This window comes from Vicia villosa, linkage group LG7 (genome assembly GCF_029867415.1).
Source record: "Vicia villosa cultivar HV-30 ecotype Madison, WI linkage group LG7, Vvil1.0, whole genome shotgun sequence".
Lineage (NCBI taxonomy): Eukaryota > Viridiplantae > Streptophyta > Magnoliopsida > Fabales > Fabaceae > Vicia > Vicia villosa.
In genome coordinates, this window is record NC_081186.1 from 18,165,942 (window position 1) to 18,179,310 (window position 13,369).

The window sequence follows — 13,369 nt, forward strand, 5'->3', positions numbered from 1 at the left end:
ATCGCTGAACAGAGATGATGGCAACAAACAATATGAAGATGGTGGGCAATTCGAAACCATCGAAACCCCAGTCGAAGATGGCTCCTCCAAACAAAATCTGGACCAAACAAAAGATCATGAGCAGCCAAATCATCCTTTTTGAATTATTACCAAACCATCAACCAATTTGACCAATGCTCCTCGCGCCTTATCTCAGGCTGAGCTTAAAGATCTCAAGGCGAAGAATCTTGCTGGTTTCCTTAAGGCTATGCTCCAGACGCAAAGTGGCTCCTCTGAAAAAGGTGGGACATCCTTTACCACTTCAGGGGGGCCAGGTGAAGAGACTGCAAGTCAAAGCTTCCTTCGACAGATAAAAGAAAAAATATTTGATATTGATCCGATCCAGGCCATCAGCGAGAATGTTAACATTTGCTTTCCCTTGAAAAACTTGTTGAAGAAAGTGGATGTACTGAGTGTTTCTGGTGAAGCGTCTCAAATTTTGATCTCGGTTGGCCTCCTAATTGAGCAACTCCAAGCAGATCAACTTCACAAGTAAGATGTTTCGCAGAGATTTGCTGCTAAATTTACTGCTCAAACCTCATCAAGGGTAGCAGCCAATGCTTCTAGTGAGAAGGTCGAAGCCATGGAAACCCAGTGCTCAAAACGGCAGGAAGAATACAAATCTTGTGAAGCAAACATCAAAGCCTGGGAAGGACCAGTTTCTCAGTTAAAACAAAAAATTTAAGCTACGAAGGATCGTCAAGATGAGATCCGCAAATTGGACCAGGAGGAACTTAATGTGGAAATTCAGGTTGGCATTCATCATGTCGAAGAGGCTCAGAAACTAGAATCAGAGGTTGAGGAGTTGAAGAGATAAGAAAATGTAATTGAACGACGCCTAGCCGTGTTCGCTTCTCAGTATATTCAGATGAAATCCAATCTCCCTTATGAATTTAATCATTAAAAAAATGATGCAATAACTTTGGATCTTTTAATTCCTTTCTGTTATCACTTTTGTATTTGAAACATATCGATGTGTATTTCGTATTTGTGTGACTATTCTAGGCTGTAACATTTAACAATGCCATTTTGGCGAAACATCATTTTGTCATTTTTGTGTGGCTTTTAGTTATTCTGTTAATATCTTGACTTCCTGAAGACAAGGTTTATATTTTTTCAAATATTTACCATTTACTCGAAGAATCCTTCGATCTTCAGCAAGCTCTTCTATTTCGTAAGCATTATTCGAAAATACTTTTAAAACTCGAAAGGGTCCTTCCCAGTGTGGGGACCATTTTCCTAATGCTTTTTTCTTTTTATCCATAGGTAATATTACTTTCCAAACTAGATCGTTTGTAATGAAAGTTTTGCTTTGAACCCTTTTGTTATATGCTCTAGCCACCCTTTCTTTCTGTCTTCTTAGGACTTCTAACGCATGTAATATTTCTTCATCCAAATCTACCGATTCATTCATCATCATTTCCCAGTATAGGTCAGATGGGATTTCTCCCCGCCTTTGAATCCTCACTGATTGTAGGTAGATTTCGACAGGTAACACTGCATCGTGACCAAATGTAAGTTGAAAAGGTGTGGTGTTGGTGGCTTCTTTTGGGGAAGTTTGACAAGCCCAAAGCACTTGATCCAATGTCTTATGCCAATTATTGGGTTTCTTCCATACATGTTTCTTAATTAGACCTATTATTACTTTATTGGCCGATTTGACCTGTCCATTTGCTTGAGCATAATATGGTGTGGATTTTAGTAATTTGAAACCCATTTCTTTTGAAAAATCCTGCATCTTTCGACCAGGGAAAATTGATCCTTGATATGTTGTTATACTTTATGGGTTTCCAAATCTGTACAATATCTGTCTTTGAATAAATTCGATGACCGTTTCTTGATCCACATTAACCAAAGGTATTGCTTTGACCCACTTAGTGAAGTAGTCAATTCCTACTAAAATGTATTTTTGGCCCTTGGATGAAGTAGGATGAATTTCTCCTATGAGGTCTAAAGCCCAACCTCTAAAAGGCCAAGGTTTAATTATATGATGGAGTCCGCTTGCAGGGGCATGTTGTATACCTTCATGTTTTTGACATTCTTCGCAACCTTTGGGGAATTCTATACAATCCTTTAAAATTGTAGGCCAACACATTCCGTATCTAAACAATAACCATTTCATTTTATATTCTGCCTGATGTGCTCCACATGCCCCACTATGTACACTGGATGGAGCTAGGTATCCTTCGCTTTCTCCCATGCATTTTAACAGGCTCCCCTCAGGGGTTTTTATGAATAATTCATTTCCCATCAGTATATAAGATAAAGCTTTATACTTAACCTTCCTCTCTGTATTTATTGAGGGGTCCCCCAGATAACAGATAATAGGGCTTCTCCAATCCGTGTCTACTAAAGTATCAATGGATAATACTTCGAATTCTTCTTTATTGGCATAGCCTAAGCGTGCATTTTCCAAGTCTGTTGGAGATAACTTAGCAGCCATCGCTTTCCCTCTGACTTCGACCAGTTCCTTTAGTTTTTTCTTTGATATTCTATATCCTGAAGCTATTTGTACTAAATCATTTGCTTCCTGGTTTTTTATTCTAGGGACATGCTTTATGTCAATGTACTCGAACTTTTTAAGCAATCTATTTATAATGACAAAATACATAATCAAATTTTCTTTTATGAATTTGTACTCTTTGGTCAATTGTTTAATCACCAATTCTGAGTCTCCTTTAATTTCGAATCTAGTTTCCCCCAACTCCATCAAGGCTTCAAGTCCTGCTATAAGGGCTTCATATTCTTCCTCGTTGTTTGAGCATAGTGGTCCTTCGATTTTATACTTGAGTTTTGTTGGAATTCCCTCAAGAGAAATTAATAAAATCCCAACTCCACTTCCTTCCTTGTGGGTAAAACCATCAAAGAATAATTTCCATGGTTTCAATTCCACGTGTAATTGTGGGTTTTCGACCACTGCGTGGTCGATAAGAAAGTATGAGATTACCTGCCCCTTCATTGCCTTCAAAGGCATAAAGGCTAAAGAGTACTCAGTGAGAGCTAGTGCCCATTTACCACCAATTCGACTGTGCATTATTGGCTTTGATAGCATATATTTAATAACATCAAAACGCGAAGAGACATGCAAATCAATTGGTTTTATATAATACTTAAGTTTTGTACAACATAAGTGCAGACATAGACACAATTTTCTATTGGAGTGTATCTAGTTTCTGCATCATTCAAAACCCTACCAAGGTAGTAAATGGCTTTTTCAATGCCATTTTCATATTCATGTACTAACATAGTGCCTATAGTAACATCTGAAGCTGAAATATACAGCCTCATAGGCTTCTTTCCACAAGGTGGTGACAAGATTGGAGGATTCACCAAATATTGCTTGATCTTGTCGAAAGCCTGTTGATGCTCTTCGTTCCATTCGAACGTTCCTTGCTTTGAGCGCAGAAGAGGAGAGAAGGCTTGGGTTCGACCACTTAATTTCGAGATGAATCTTCTTAGGAAGTTAATCTTTCCTAATAAAGATTGTAACTCTTTCTTTATTGAAGGTGGTTTAGTCTCCATAATTGCCTTCGTTTTGTTTTGATTAATCTCTATCCCCTTTTTATGGACCACAAAACCCAGAAAATCTCCTGCCTGCATAAAGAAAGCGCAATTAAGAGGATTCATTTTTAAGCTATGCTTTCTCATTCTTTCGAATGATTGGCTAAGATGACTCAGATGATTCTCGTCTGATATAGACTTAATGACAATGTGATCTATGTAAACCTGCATAAATGTTTCTATAAAATCATGAAAAATGGAATTCATAACACGCTGGTATGTTGCCCCAGCATTTTTAAAGCCAAAAGGCATCACAATCCATTCATAAGTTCCTATTGCCTCTGGACAATGAAAGGCTGTTTTGGAAACATCCTCTTCAGCAATGAAGATCTGGTTATAACAAGAATATCCATCCAACATGTTGAGGTATTCATATCTTGTAGCTGAATCGATTAACATTTCTGCTATAGGCATTGGATATTCATCCTTAGGAGTTGCTACATTTAGATCACGAAAATCTATGCACACTCTTAGAGAACCATTTTTCTTAATTACATGTACTATATTTTCAATCCATTCGACATACCTTGTGGTCCTGATGAATATACAGCAAAGAAACCTTTCGTCCTCTTTTTTTATCTTTGAAAGTACCTCTGGCGCGAACCTCCGTGGTGTCTGCTTGATGGGCTTCTTGCCATCCTTTATGGGCAGCTTTAGTTCGACCAGGTCTCTTTTCAAACCAGACATTTCGTCATAGTCCCAAACAAAGCAGTTTTTGTTCTTTTTAAAAGATCAATTACTCTAGTCTTTAACTTGGGGTCCAGCCTAGCACTGATGTACGTGACTCTTCTTTCGATTCCATCTCCGAGGTCAGCCTCTTCGAGTGAGTCCTGCGCTAACATCTTTGCATTCGAAGTTGTTGGATCTTTCTCAAAACCTAGAGGTTCTTCGTCATAGATGGCATATAGCCTTTGATCGAACAATCTTTCAAGTACATGTTCGTTAGGAGGTCTTGCCACGAAGTGTTCCTAAGATGATGTGGTGCATATTTTACTTGTTGTGGCTTCGACATCCATGTTGGAGATCTCGGCCTAGAGAGCCGGTTTTCTTTTATTCTCGGCCATATAGGCAGAAATCCTTTCAAAGAAAGAAGACTCAGTCATAATTAGGGTCTTCATCCCAGCCAGATGGTCGTGCTTCTGATGATTCTTCCTCTTCAGGATCTCCCATAATTTCTCTATCCCATTGAAAACCATTGGGGTGTAGTGTCAGTAAGTAGAGAGTATTCTTGTTTGGTGAGTATGCGTCTTCAGATGGGTGACATGGTCCTATATTAGCCAGATTTCTGTCGAAATTGTTTTTGTCCACCTGGTTTACTTTAGCCATGAAGTAACTCTGATCATCTTGATATTTTCCACCACCCCATCATTTTTCCATATGGATATCCTCTAGTGCATATTCGAAGGTACTGCCCCCACGCCATGAATCTATTCTCTTCCTAAAAGTAGGTTGTAGTTTTCCTTCGCGGGTATTACCATAAACATTGTTGGTCTGGTAATTGAACCCACAGTTAAGTCTACTTGGATCACTCCTATTGTGTGTCCTATCTTTCCCTCATAATTTAATAGAACCATGTGATGAGGCTTCACGTCTATGTCAAACATCCCCAATTTCCTCAACATGAATTGAGGCATGAGATTGACTGCTGCCCCACCATCCACCAAAACTTTGTTTACTCCAACTTGCTCAACTTTGGCCCTGATGTAAAGAGGCTTCAAGTGATTCTGCATTCCTTGGTGTGTCTTTTCGAAGTGAGCATTTTGATCTGCGAATGCGCCATGGTTAAGGACATAGTAGCACACTGGTTTGTGCTTCGCCATCTCTGCTTCATCAATGTCTTTGTTGTCCTCTACTTCTGTCTCTTGATTGAATTCGTGTGGTAGGACAGACACCGCATTACAACTCACGTTGAGGGACGAAACTCCATCAGATTTGAAATCATCATTCAACATGTCTTCCTCATTCGCTGGATCCTCTGGATGCCTTTGATTGTCATCTTTGTTGTCTTTGTTCTCATTAGTGAACAACTTCATTCCTACAAGTGGCTTGTTCTAATTTGTAACACTTACAGGTGCAGGTTTAGTGTTTCTAGACTCACATGCTTTCTTCGAAGCCATCTCCCTTTCAGCCTTTCTGATTCTCTGATGTCGTCTCCACTGAGACCTTGACATGGGGTTTTTTTACTTTATAGTTCTCGAGTTTGTATTCCTCCCTTCTCGAGGCTTGGAACTACTTCCTGTAGACCCACGAAATTCTTCCTTCTTCGTCATAGCTTCTCCACTTTCCTTTTCCAGATCCTGCCTGAGTCCACTTGTCAGTAGGGACTTCGGCTGGGAGTTTAAATGTCACTCTCCTAGATTTTGGATGGGGATTGTCTTGTCTTCGAGGAACTCCTCGTCTATCAAACACATACGTGTTTGGGTTACTCCTTTGTCCATCCCAACATTGTGTAATTGGAATCCTTTCGAATGCCCTAACTAACTCTCTATTGTACACTACCCCACATCTATGGCACATCAAGCACTCAGTTCCAGATTTGTGGCATCACACAAGAAAGCTAAGAAGACTTTCTCCTGGCTTGGGGTATACTTTCAACAGTGGGCTTTCCCTTCGCCAACTTCTTTCAGCCTTGGTGCACTGAGTTGCCTCGTAAACCTCTGCCACCCTTCGATTCATCATAATATTGCATCTTGGGCACATCAGCATATCAGCATTCCTCTTGTGGCACCTCCAGAGGTATTTACACAAGCTTTTGTTGGCTTTTGGATATCCCAACTGCATTCCTTTTTGTTCCATCTTCAGACATCTCTCCAACTCTTCCATTTCAGGGGAAAGTTGGTTCAAATCTACCATGTTGACACCTAGGCTGGCACCTTTAGCAAAGGAGATTCTTTCGAACTTCTTCCTCAGGCCTTCAGTAGCCTAAAATATTTGGTTTCCAAAGCATTCATCTGCCTTAGATTCCATAGCAACAACACGCTTGCCCTTGACAGAAACGTCGAATGGAACATCTTTGATTAGGCCCTCAGTAGCATTGTCATACCCCAAAATTTGCCCATCTTATTTCTCTTAATTCAAAACTCATATTAAAGTTCAAGGCTCAAAGACATACCCTCCTAAACAATGGTCTAAATATTAGGGTTTTTGTTTTTCTGAAGAAAATCAATGGATCAAAGGCTCCAGTGAATTTCATATGGCTTATGATGTTTCAAACTATCTCCATGACAAAATTCAGGTTCTAATTCAAAGGATTGACTACTCAATTGCTCAGAAAGTCAACAGTCGACTGGTTTGACCTAAAAGTCAACTGTGGTCAAAATACAGTCAAAACTCCTGATTTTTTGTCAACAACCTTATTTGGAAGTATCATTCACCATTTGATCAAGGATTGACCATGGTTCATCAAGAAAAGATCAGAAATCAACAAATTCAAAAGTTTCTAAATTAGGGTTTTCATAGGAGAAAGTCAACTGAACTTTGACCAGCCATAACTCCTACATGGAACATCCGAAATTTCCCATCTAAAGCTCATTTGGAAGGAAATTGAATTATCTAAAATTTTGTCTCTCACAAACCAAGTCTAAAAATGCTTCATTTGAGAGATATGACTCAAAACATTATAGGTCATTTTGAAAGTCAACCAAAAGTCATCTTTTTCAAAAGATCGTACAAGTAGCATGGAAAACTATTTTGACATGAGACCAAAGAAATTGGTTAGAGGATTCTCCAAGGCTTCTAAAAAGTCCAAGAACTTGAAAAAATCTTGAAATATGAGGAAATGGAAAGGAACACAAGTTCACCTATTATCAAGGGCATGTATGAAGAGAAAAAGTCCAAAACTCCAAATATTTCCAAATGGGCCTATATTCTTTTTATCCTATCATTATTTTAAGCCCATGCACGCCCCAAAACAAAATCCTTGTTATTGTTATTATTTTATTAATTATTTTATGGTTTTTTATCATTTTAAATCATAAATTAATTAGATAAAATAATAAAATTAATGAAAGAAATTATTTGCTTTGATTTTAAGTCAAGAAATCAATCAAATATATTCCCTAAATTAGCCAAATGATAATTGGAATAAATTGAATCAAATATTGGACAAAAATAGAAACATTATGAACCATATTTTCATTCAAATTTTCAAAGATTGAAATCAAAGATTCAAGAAGATTCAATCCATGATATTCACCCTAATTCCATCTCTTATAAGTAGTGAAACATTCCAAACCCCTAGGGCACGAACTTTTAGCCTCCAAGAACCCTAACCGAGCTCATCCATATTCAAGAAAAAATCAAAATCGTTCTTGGATTTGCAGGTTAATTCAAGGTATTTTGAGGATTCAAAAGGACTCTTGGAGCATCACTCAACGTTTTCCAACCAGTTTCAAGCCTTGAAGCACGCAAAACCATCACGTATACCTCACGGTTTGTCCTAATCTTTTCAAACTCGATTCTGTGAGTTCATGCACCATTCTTGAAATTAAATTACATATTCTTGATCCTGATGATGTTTTGATGCTGTCTGGAAGTTTAATTGCATTTATATGTTGTTATGAGTATGTCACCATTGTTAGGGTTAGAGCTCCCAATTTAGGGTTTTCTAATATAGGTGAAATTAGGAAAAAATCAATGCTATAATCATGCTCAGGGACACTGGACGATCCTCTTGGTGTGGTCGCGCCAAATCTTTGTGCTGTTTTGGGGGTCCTTTGATTTTTGCAGGTGTAGAAGGTGTGGTTCTTTTGCAGCGTCCTTGCAAAAGTGCTGTAAAAAGTGTTTCAGATTTTTCTTAGTGAAGAAGATGACTGCGTGGTGCAGTCTGATTGGTCCGATTCTAATAAAAAAAGGGCGCGCGCTTTCTTTTAACCCAGCAGATCCGGTGCATGCCAGCCTACGTGAGCTTGATGTTACTTCCACTCCTAGCCTTCTGATCATCATCTATCCAAATCCTGTGTACCAGGGAGCGCCAGTCCACCATGGACCTCATACGTATGCCACACAGGATCGATAGCTAAGTTCTCCAACTTTTTTTTCTTTTTAATTATATAACATATTGTTTTTTTATTTATTTTTTATATGTTGTTTTTTTTTAAATACTTTTTTAATCAAAAATTCATTATTAATTTCTGTGTTCTCTAAAAAATATTAAAAATAAAAATATTTATTTTAATTGATATTTTTATTTGATTAAAATTAATTTAAATTGTTTAAATTACTTAATTAATTATAAATATTTTTCTTGAGTGATTAAATTACATAATTAGAGTTAGGCTATTTAATCGAAATTTTATCTTCTGTCGATTTAATTAATTAGGTTGAAAACCAATAATTAATTAATTTGGTTTTATTTATCCTATTAACCATAGCTAACTTGTGCCCGAATCAGGGTTTATCATTTGATCAGTCATACACTAAAAAAAATTCCTTTTTTCTTTGTGCAATTTTTCAGGGTTACCATCAGGGTTCTTCCGACTACGCGCCATGTCAATCGAAAAGCTAAGTTCTAATCCCCTTTTTTACTGATTTAAATATCATTTTTTTATTTATTTTTGCCTTATAAATTAAAATTAGGGTTTACTTTCAAAGCTCGAACGTTCAGGGTTAACCAACCGGTCAAAGCTCGAACGTTCGGTAACCCTAAAACTCGTTCCTTTTTTATTATTCCTTCTTTTAATTATTACTTGTGTCAAACTATTTACTCTATTGGGATTTTGTTTTATTGCTTTTTCTCCCCTTCCCCATGGCTTATTATGTAACTACTCCTGGTTGTATTGTGTGGCCTTGAGGGCACTTAACACTGTCATATTATTATTATTGCGTGGTTAGTAATTTAGGGAGTTTAACCTCAAATTGATTTTAGAATAACTATTTATAAGTTAATTGTCTGAATTAATCATGTGATTGTGCACCCACACACCTTTTATGGTAACCTCTCTTGTTGCCTGTTGCCTGTTGCCTTGTTGCCTTTTTTTCAGTGCAGAATAGTCAAGTCCCTCGAATACGAGGATGCATCAGCAATGTTGCCCTCAGTTCATTCTTAAGATCATAAGTCCCAATGATGCTGCCTTCGATTCGCTTACATGATCTCGTCCCTCGAAGTTGTCTACAAAATGCTGAGGTATCCTCCTGGTTGCCTAATAGTGATGGCTATTCTGATCCTTCCCTTAGACTACCCGCCCCTCTATGGCAGGGCCAGTCTTATGGCGAACGATAATTGCGACGACCCTTCAACCTCCAAATAAAAGGACTTCCTACCCTCTTATGGTATGGATAGCCCTGAAAGGCTAAAAGAACTCTTTCACAATGTCAAGGTAATTTTCCCCTAATTGCTTTGCTCTGGCTTAAATCTTTTTCTTACACTTTTTCATAAACCTTCAAAAAGGCTACGCTCATTTACGAGCTAAAGTCCTTATTTTCTTCTTCTACATTTCTAAGCTTTTGGTTTCAAAAAAGCAAAGTAATTAAGAGCCCATGGAAAACCATGGATGCAAAGGGTGCCTTACACCTTCCCTTTGTATAAATTACCCCCCAAACTCAAATTTTCTTTTAAAGGTTTTTTTCTGTTCTTTTAGCCTTTCTGTTAATTTGGATATAATAAAACTCGGTGGCGACTCTTGCTTACCGCGACATTTCTTTAAAGTCAGTTCACCGTATTACAAGCATGTTTTCCACCTATCAGAGAATCCTTGACCTCTATCTCTTCTGAGGCTTTGACTTCTATCATGTCAACCATGTTGATGTCGACCGACTCTGCATAGTTGGTGTCCGCAATGTTCAAAGGATTTGAGTCAACTTTCATCTGGTTCTTCGTTTTGTCAGGAAATGTCAGTCGACCTTCTTTGGTAGCATTTTGAATGAGATCCCTGAAAAGAAAACATTGTGATGTTTTATGGCCCAGGAAGTTATGGTATTTACAATAGCCCTTTTTCTTTCGTTGTTCCAAAAAGGGAACTTTTGTATTGGGGGGCACTATCATCTGGCCATCTTTTACAAGTAAATCAAATATTTCATCACACTTAGTAATATCAAAAGTATATGTTTTCTTAGGAAACTTATCATTATTTTCTATTTCGACGGGGTTTCTCCCGTTCGAAGGTGTAAGCATTTTACACGAATAAGGGGCAACCTCCTTCAATTCAGCCAAATCTACTTCGAAATCCTCAAAACCATATTGGTTATCGAAGATCTCTGGCTCTTCTTCGTCTGCTTCGATGTAGGCCACTCGTTCCTTCTTGTAATTTTTATTTGCTCTGGCCTTCTCAGCTTTTAGTCGTTCGACTTGTCGAACTCTATCTGCCAATTGAGTCGTATCTCGAAGGTATTGGGTATCTAACTTCTTTCAAATAGAGTAATCGAGTCCACCGGCAGCCATTTCGACTAGTTCATGTTCAGGAACTACTGCGAAACACCTAGATTTCAACAAATGGAACCTATTCAAATAATCGTCTATAGGTTTAGTGAATTTTCTCTTGATGCTGGCCAATTCCTTAAGACTAATTTTGGTTTGTCCCATGTAGAACTGCTCATGGAATAATCTTTCTAAACGAGACCTAGTATCTATGGAATTTTGTGGAAGTGTGGTAAACCACATGAATGCATTTTTCGTTAAAGAACTAGGAAAATATTTCATTCTTAAGTTCTCATTGTTCACTAAATCTCCAGCCTCAGTTAGGTACCTTGCTACATGTTCAACAGTAGATTCGCTGGTGTCTCCTGCGAATTTAGTAAATTTGGGGACTTTAACTCCTCTAGGTAATTTTGTTTGTATAGCGTAATCATCATTTTGGTCATATACGTCGAAGGGACTTTAATTCCTCTAGGAAACTCTTCTACGTCGAAGGGAATTTAACTCGATCATATTTATTAAATTATTTTCGACTATGTTATCTCTCCTGACCCTATGAATCACTTCGTCAGCGTGTTGGTCTCTATTGACCATCATCACCCTCCTAGGTTGTTCTTTAGGGATTTCTTGTCGAACTACTGGTTGATCTGCTCTTGCCCCTATGGTTCCTCCTTCAAGGGGTGGTCTTGGTGGTCGAATTTGATTTATGGTTGGTTCATCTTCCTGAATAACTACTTGGTTTGATCTACGGTGATGAGAAGTTTCAGGAGCGCCTATAAAATCTGCTATTCGCCCCATTTGTACTGACAATTATTGTTATGTTTCGGAATTGTCCTAATTTGTCCTATTAATGTTTTGTATTAAAGGAGAAAAAATGGTATTCATTTCTCTAGATAGGACTCCTACCATATCATGATTACTAGCGTCCATCTGTTGTCGGAGCGCTACTTGATTGTTTGTTGTCAGTGTAGGCATAAAATCATGATTTTGAAAATTTCGACCTATACTATTCATGCTAGAACCAGAATTTTGTGCCGGCGAAAAGGTCGCCACGCTAGGTTGTGTATAAGTAGATGTTTTATTATTTAAACCTTTCATAAAAGAATTCGGCATCCCAAAAGGCGGGTCTCTCCAAGGTCTTTGGGTTTCGAATCCTTGTGTCCTAGGGGGTGGGGTACCTTGGTTACCAAATGTGAGTACATGGATCCCTTGTGTATTCGACGGAATGTCCACTGTTGTTGTAACAGCCGGGGCCATTGTTGAATTGTTTATTGGTGTCGTCCTTGTAGATCCAGGTATGGCCATTGATCGAGTAGATGTTGGTATGGCCTAAGAATGGGGAATAGAAGTGGATGCATCCGTCGTACTTGCAACAGCGGTACCTAATCCCTGTGGAGGATTTTGTGGTCCTCCTTCGCTAGCGTTGTTAACCATCCTTCTAGTATATTTCCTTTTGGGTATTGGTTGACTATTATCAAATGTCTTACCACTCCTAAGATTCATACAACGAAGATGGAAATAGACTCACCAGTTTCAAAACCTGACTAAAATTTTTTTGACAAAAAACAAACAGAACACTTTCGACACAGTCCCACCAGGTGTGCCAATTTGTTTACTAGTGATTTCTAACAAACAACAGCTAGTCTTCCAAATTTATATGTGTGTTTGGTAACTTACAGGATCGACTAGATTGATCCTAAGACATGTGTCTCAAGTGTTAATTTTACTATAATTCTATCCATGATTTTGTTCTTGAATAATAACCTAGACTATGATAGTGAGATTCGATAATGGAATAAAATCTAAAGAAACAATATTCGAATAAAAGGTCTCTAGTATGCAAGAAATGATAAAGTTTAAACGAAATAAAGACTTTATTGGAAATTAAATGGAGTAAAAGACAAAGTAATGGAACTTGTGTTTATTCTAAAATAATAAATATACTTCGAATGTGAGGAAAATCTATGGTGTTCTTAATACATACATGATCAGCAAAACTCGTTTCTCTCGCTCTGGTGCTTTGAGTAATTTAGTGATTTTTTGTATATCGGTTTGAACACACGGAATCTAGTAACCAAGACTTCTATTTATACTAATTTGACCCTAATGGTCTCTATACAGATGAGCGACACGTTCGTATCTCCAAATGTTGCTTTCTTCAGATCTTTCCACGCGTTCCTCTGGCGAAAGCCCATTAATTTGAAATTCGAATTCTCCCGCTCGAAACTCCCAGTTTGGAAAACGCTGTCGTCGAAGTATATTCTCAAGCATTTCCAAAATATTCTAAGTCTTTACTTCGATACAAACGTCCTCAAACTATTAAATATACTGAATAGTTCTATAAAGCCATTTTCACATCACCTTACTTCGATCCGTCGAAGTTCCCAGCTAACACCTGTTAACATATATTTAGTGATC

At 37.9% G+C, this 13,369-nt stretch overlaps 1 protein-coding gene across 1 annotated transcript; it reads right to left on the minus strand.

Moving 5' to 3' along the window:
* Window positions 1-570: 570 nt before the first annotated feature.
* Window positions 571-1,756, minus strand: LOC131618722 (uncharacterized). Its single transcript, XM_058889889.1, has 2 exons — window positions 1,316-1,756; window positions 571-684 (listed from the first exon to the last, which is right to left on the minus strand). The coding sequence occupies exons 1-2, from the start codon at window positions 1,754-1,756 to the stop codon at window positions 571-573; spliced, it is 555 nt and encodes a 184-aa protein (XP_058745872.1).
* Between the last annotated feature and the right edge of the window lie 11,613 nt (window positions 1,757-13,369).

Coding starts and splice junctions, on each gene's coding strand:
- LOC131618722 (XM_058889889.1), bottom strand. CDS start 1,756: ATGGGTTTCAAATTACTAAAATCCACACCATATTATGCTCAAGCAAAT. Junction 685..1,315: donor CAAACGATCTAGTTTGGAAA/GTAATATTACCT, acceptor GGTCCTTCCCAG/GCTTTGATGTTTGCTTCACA.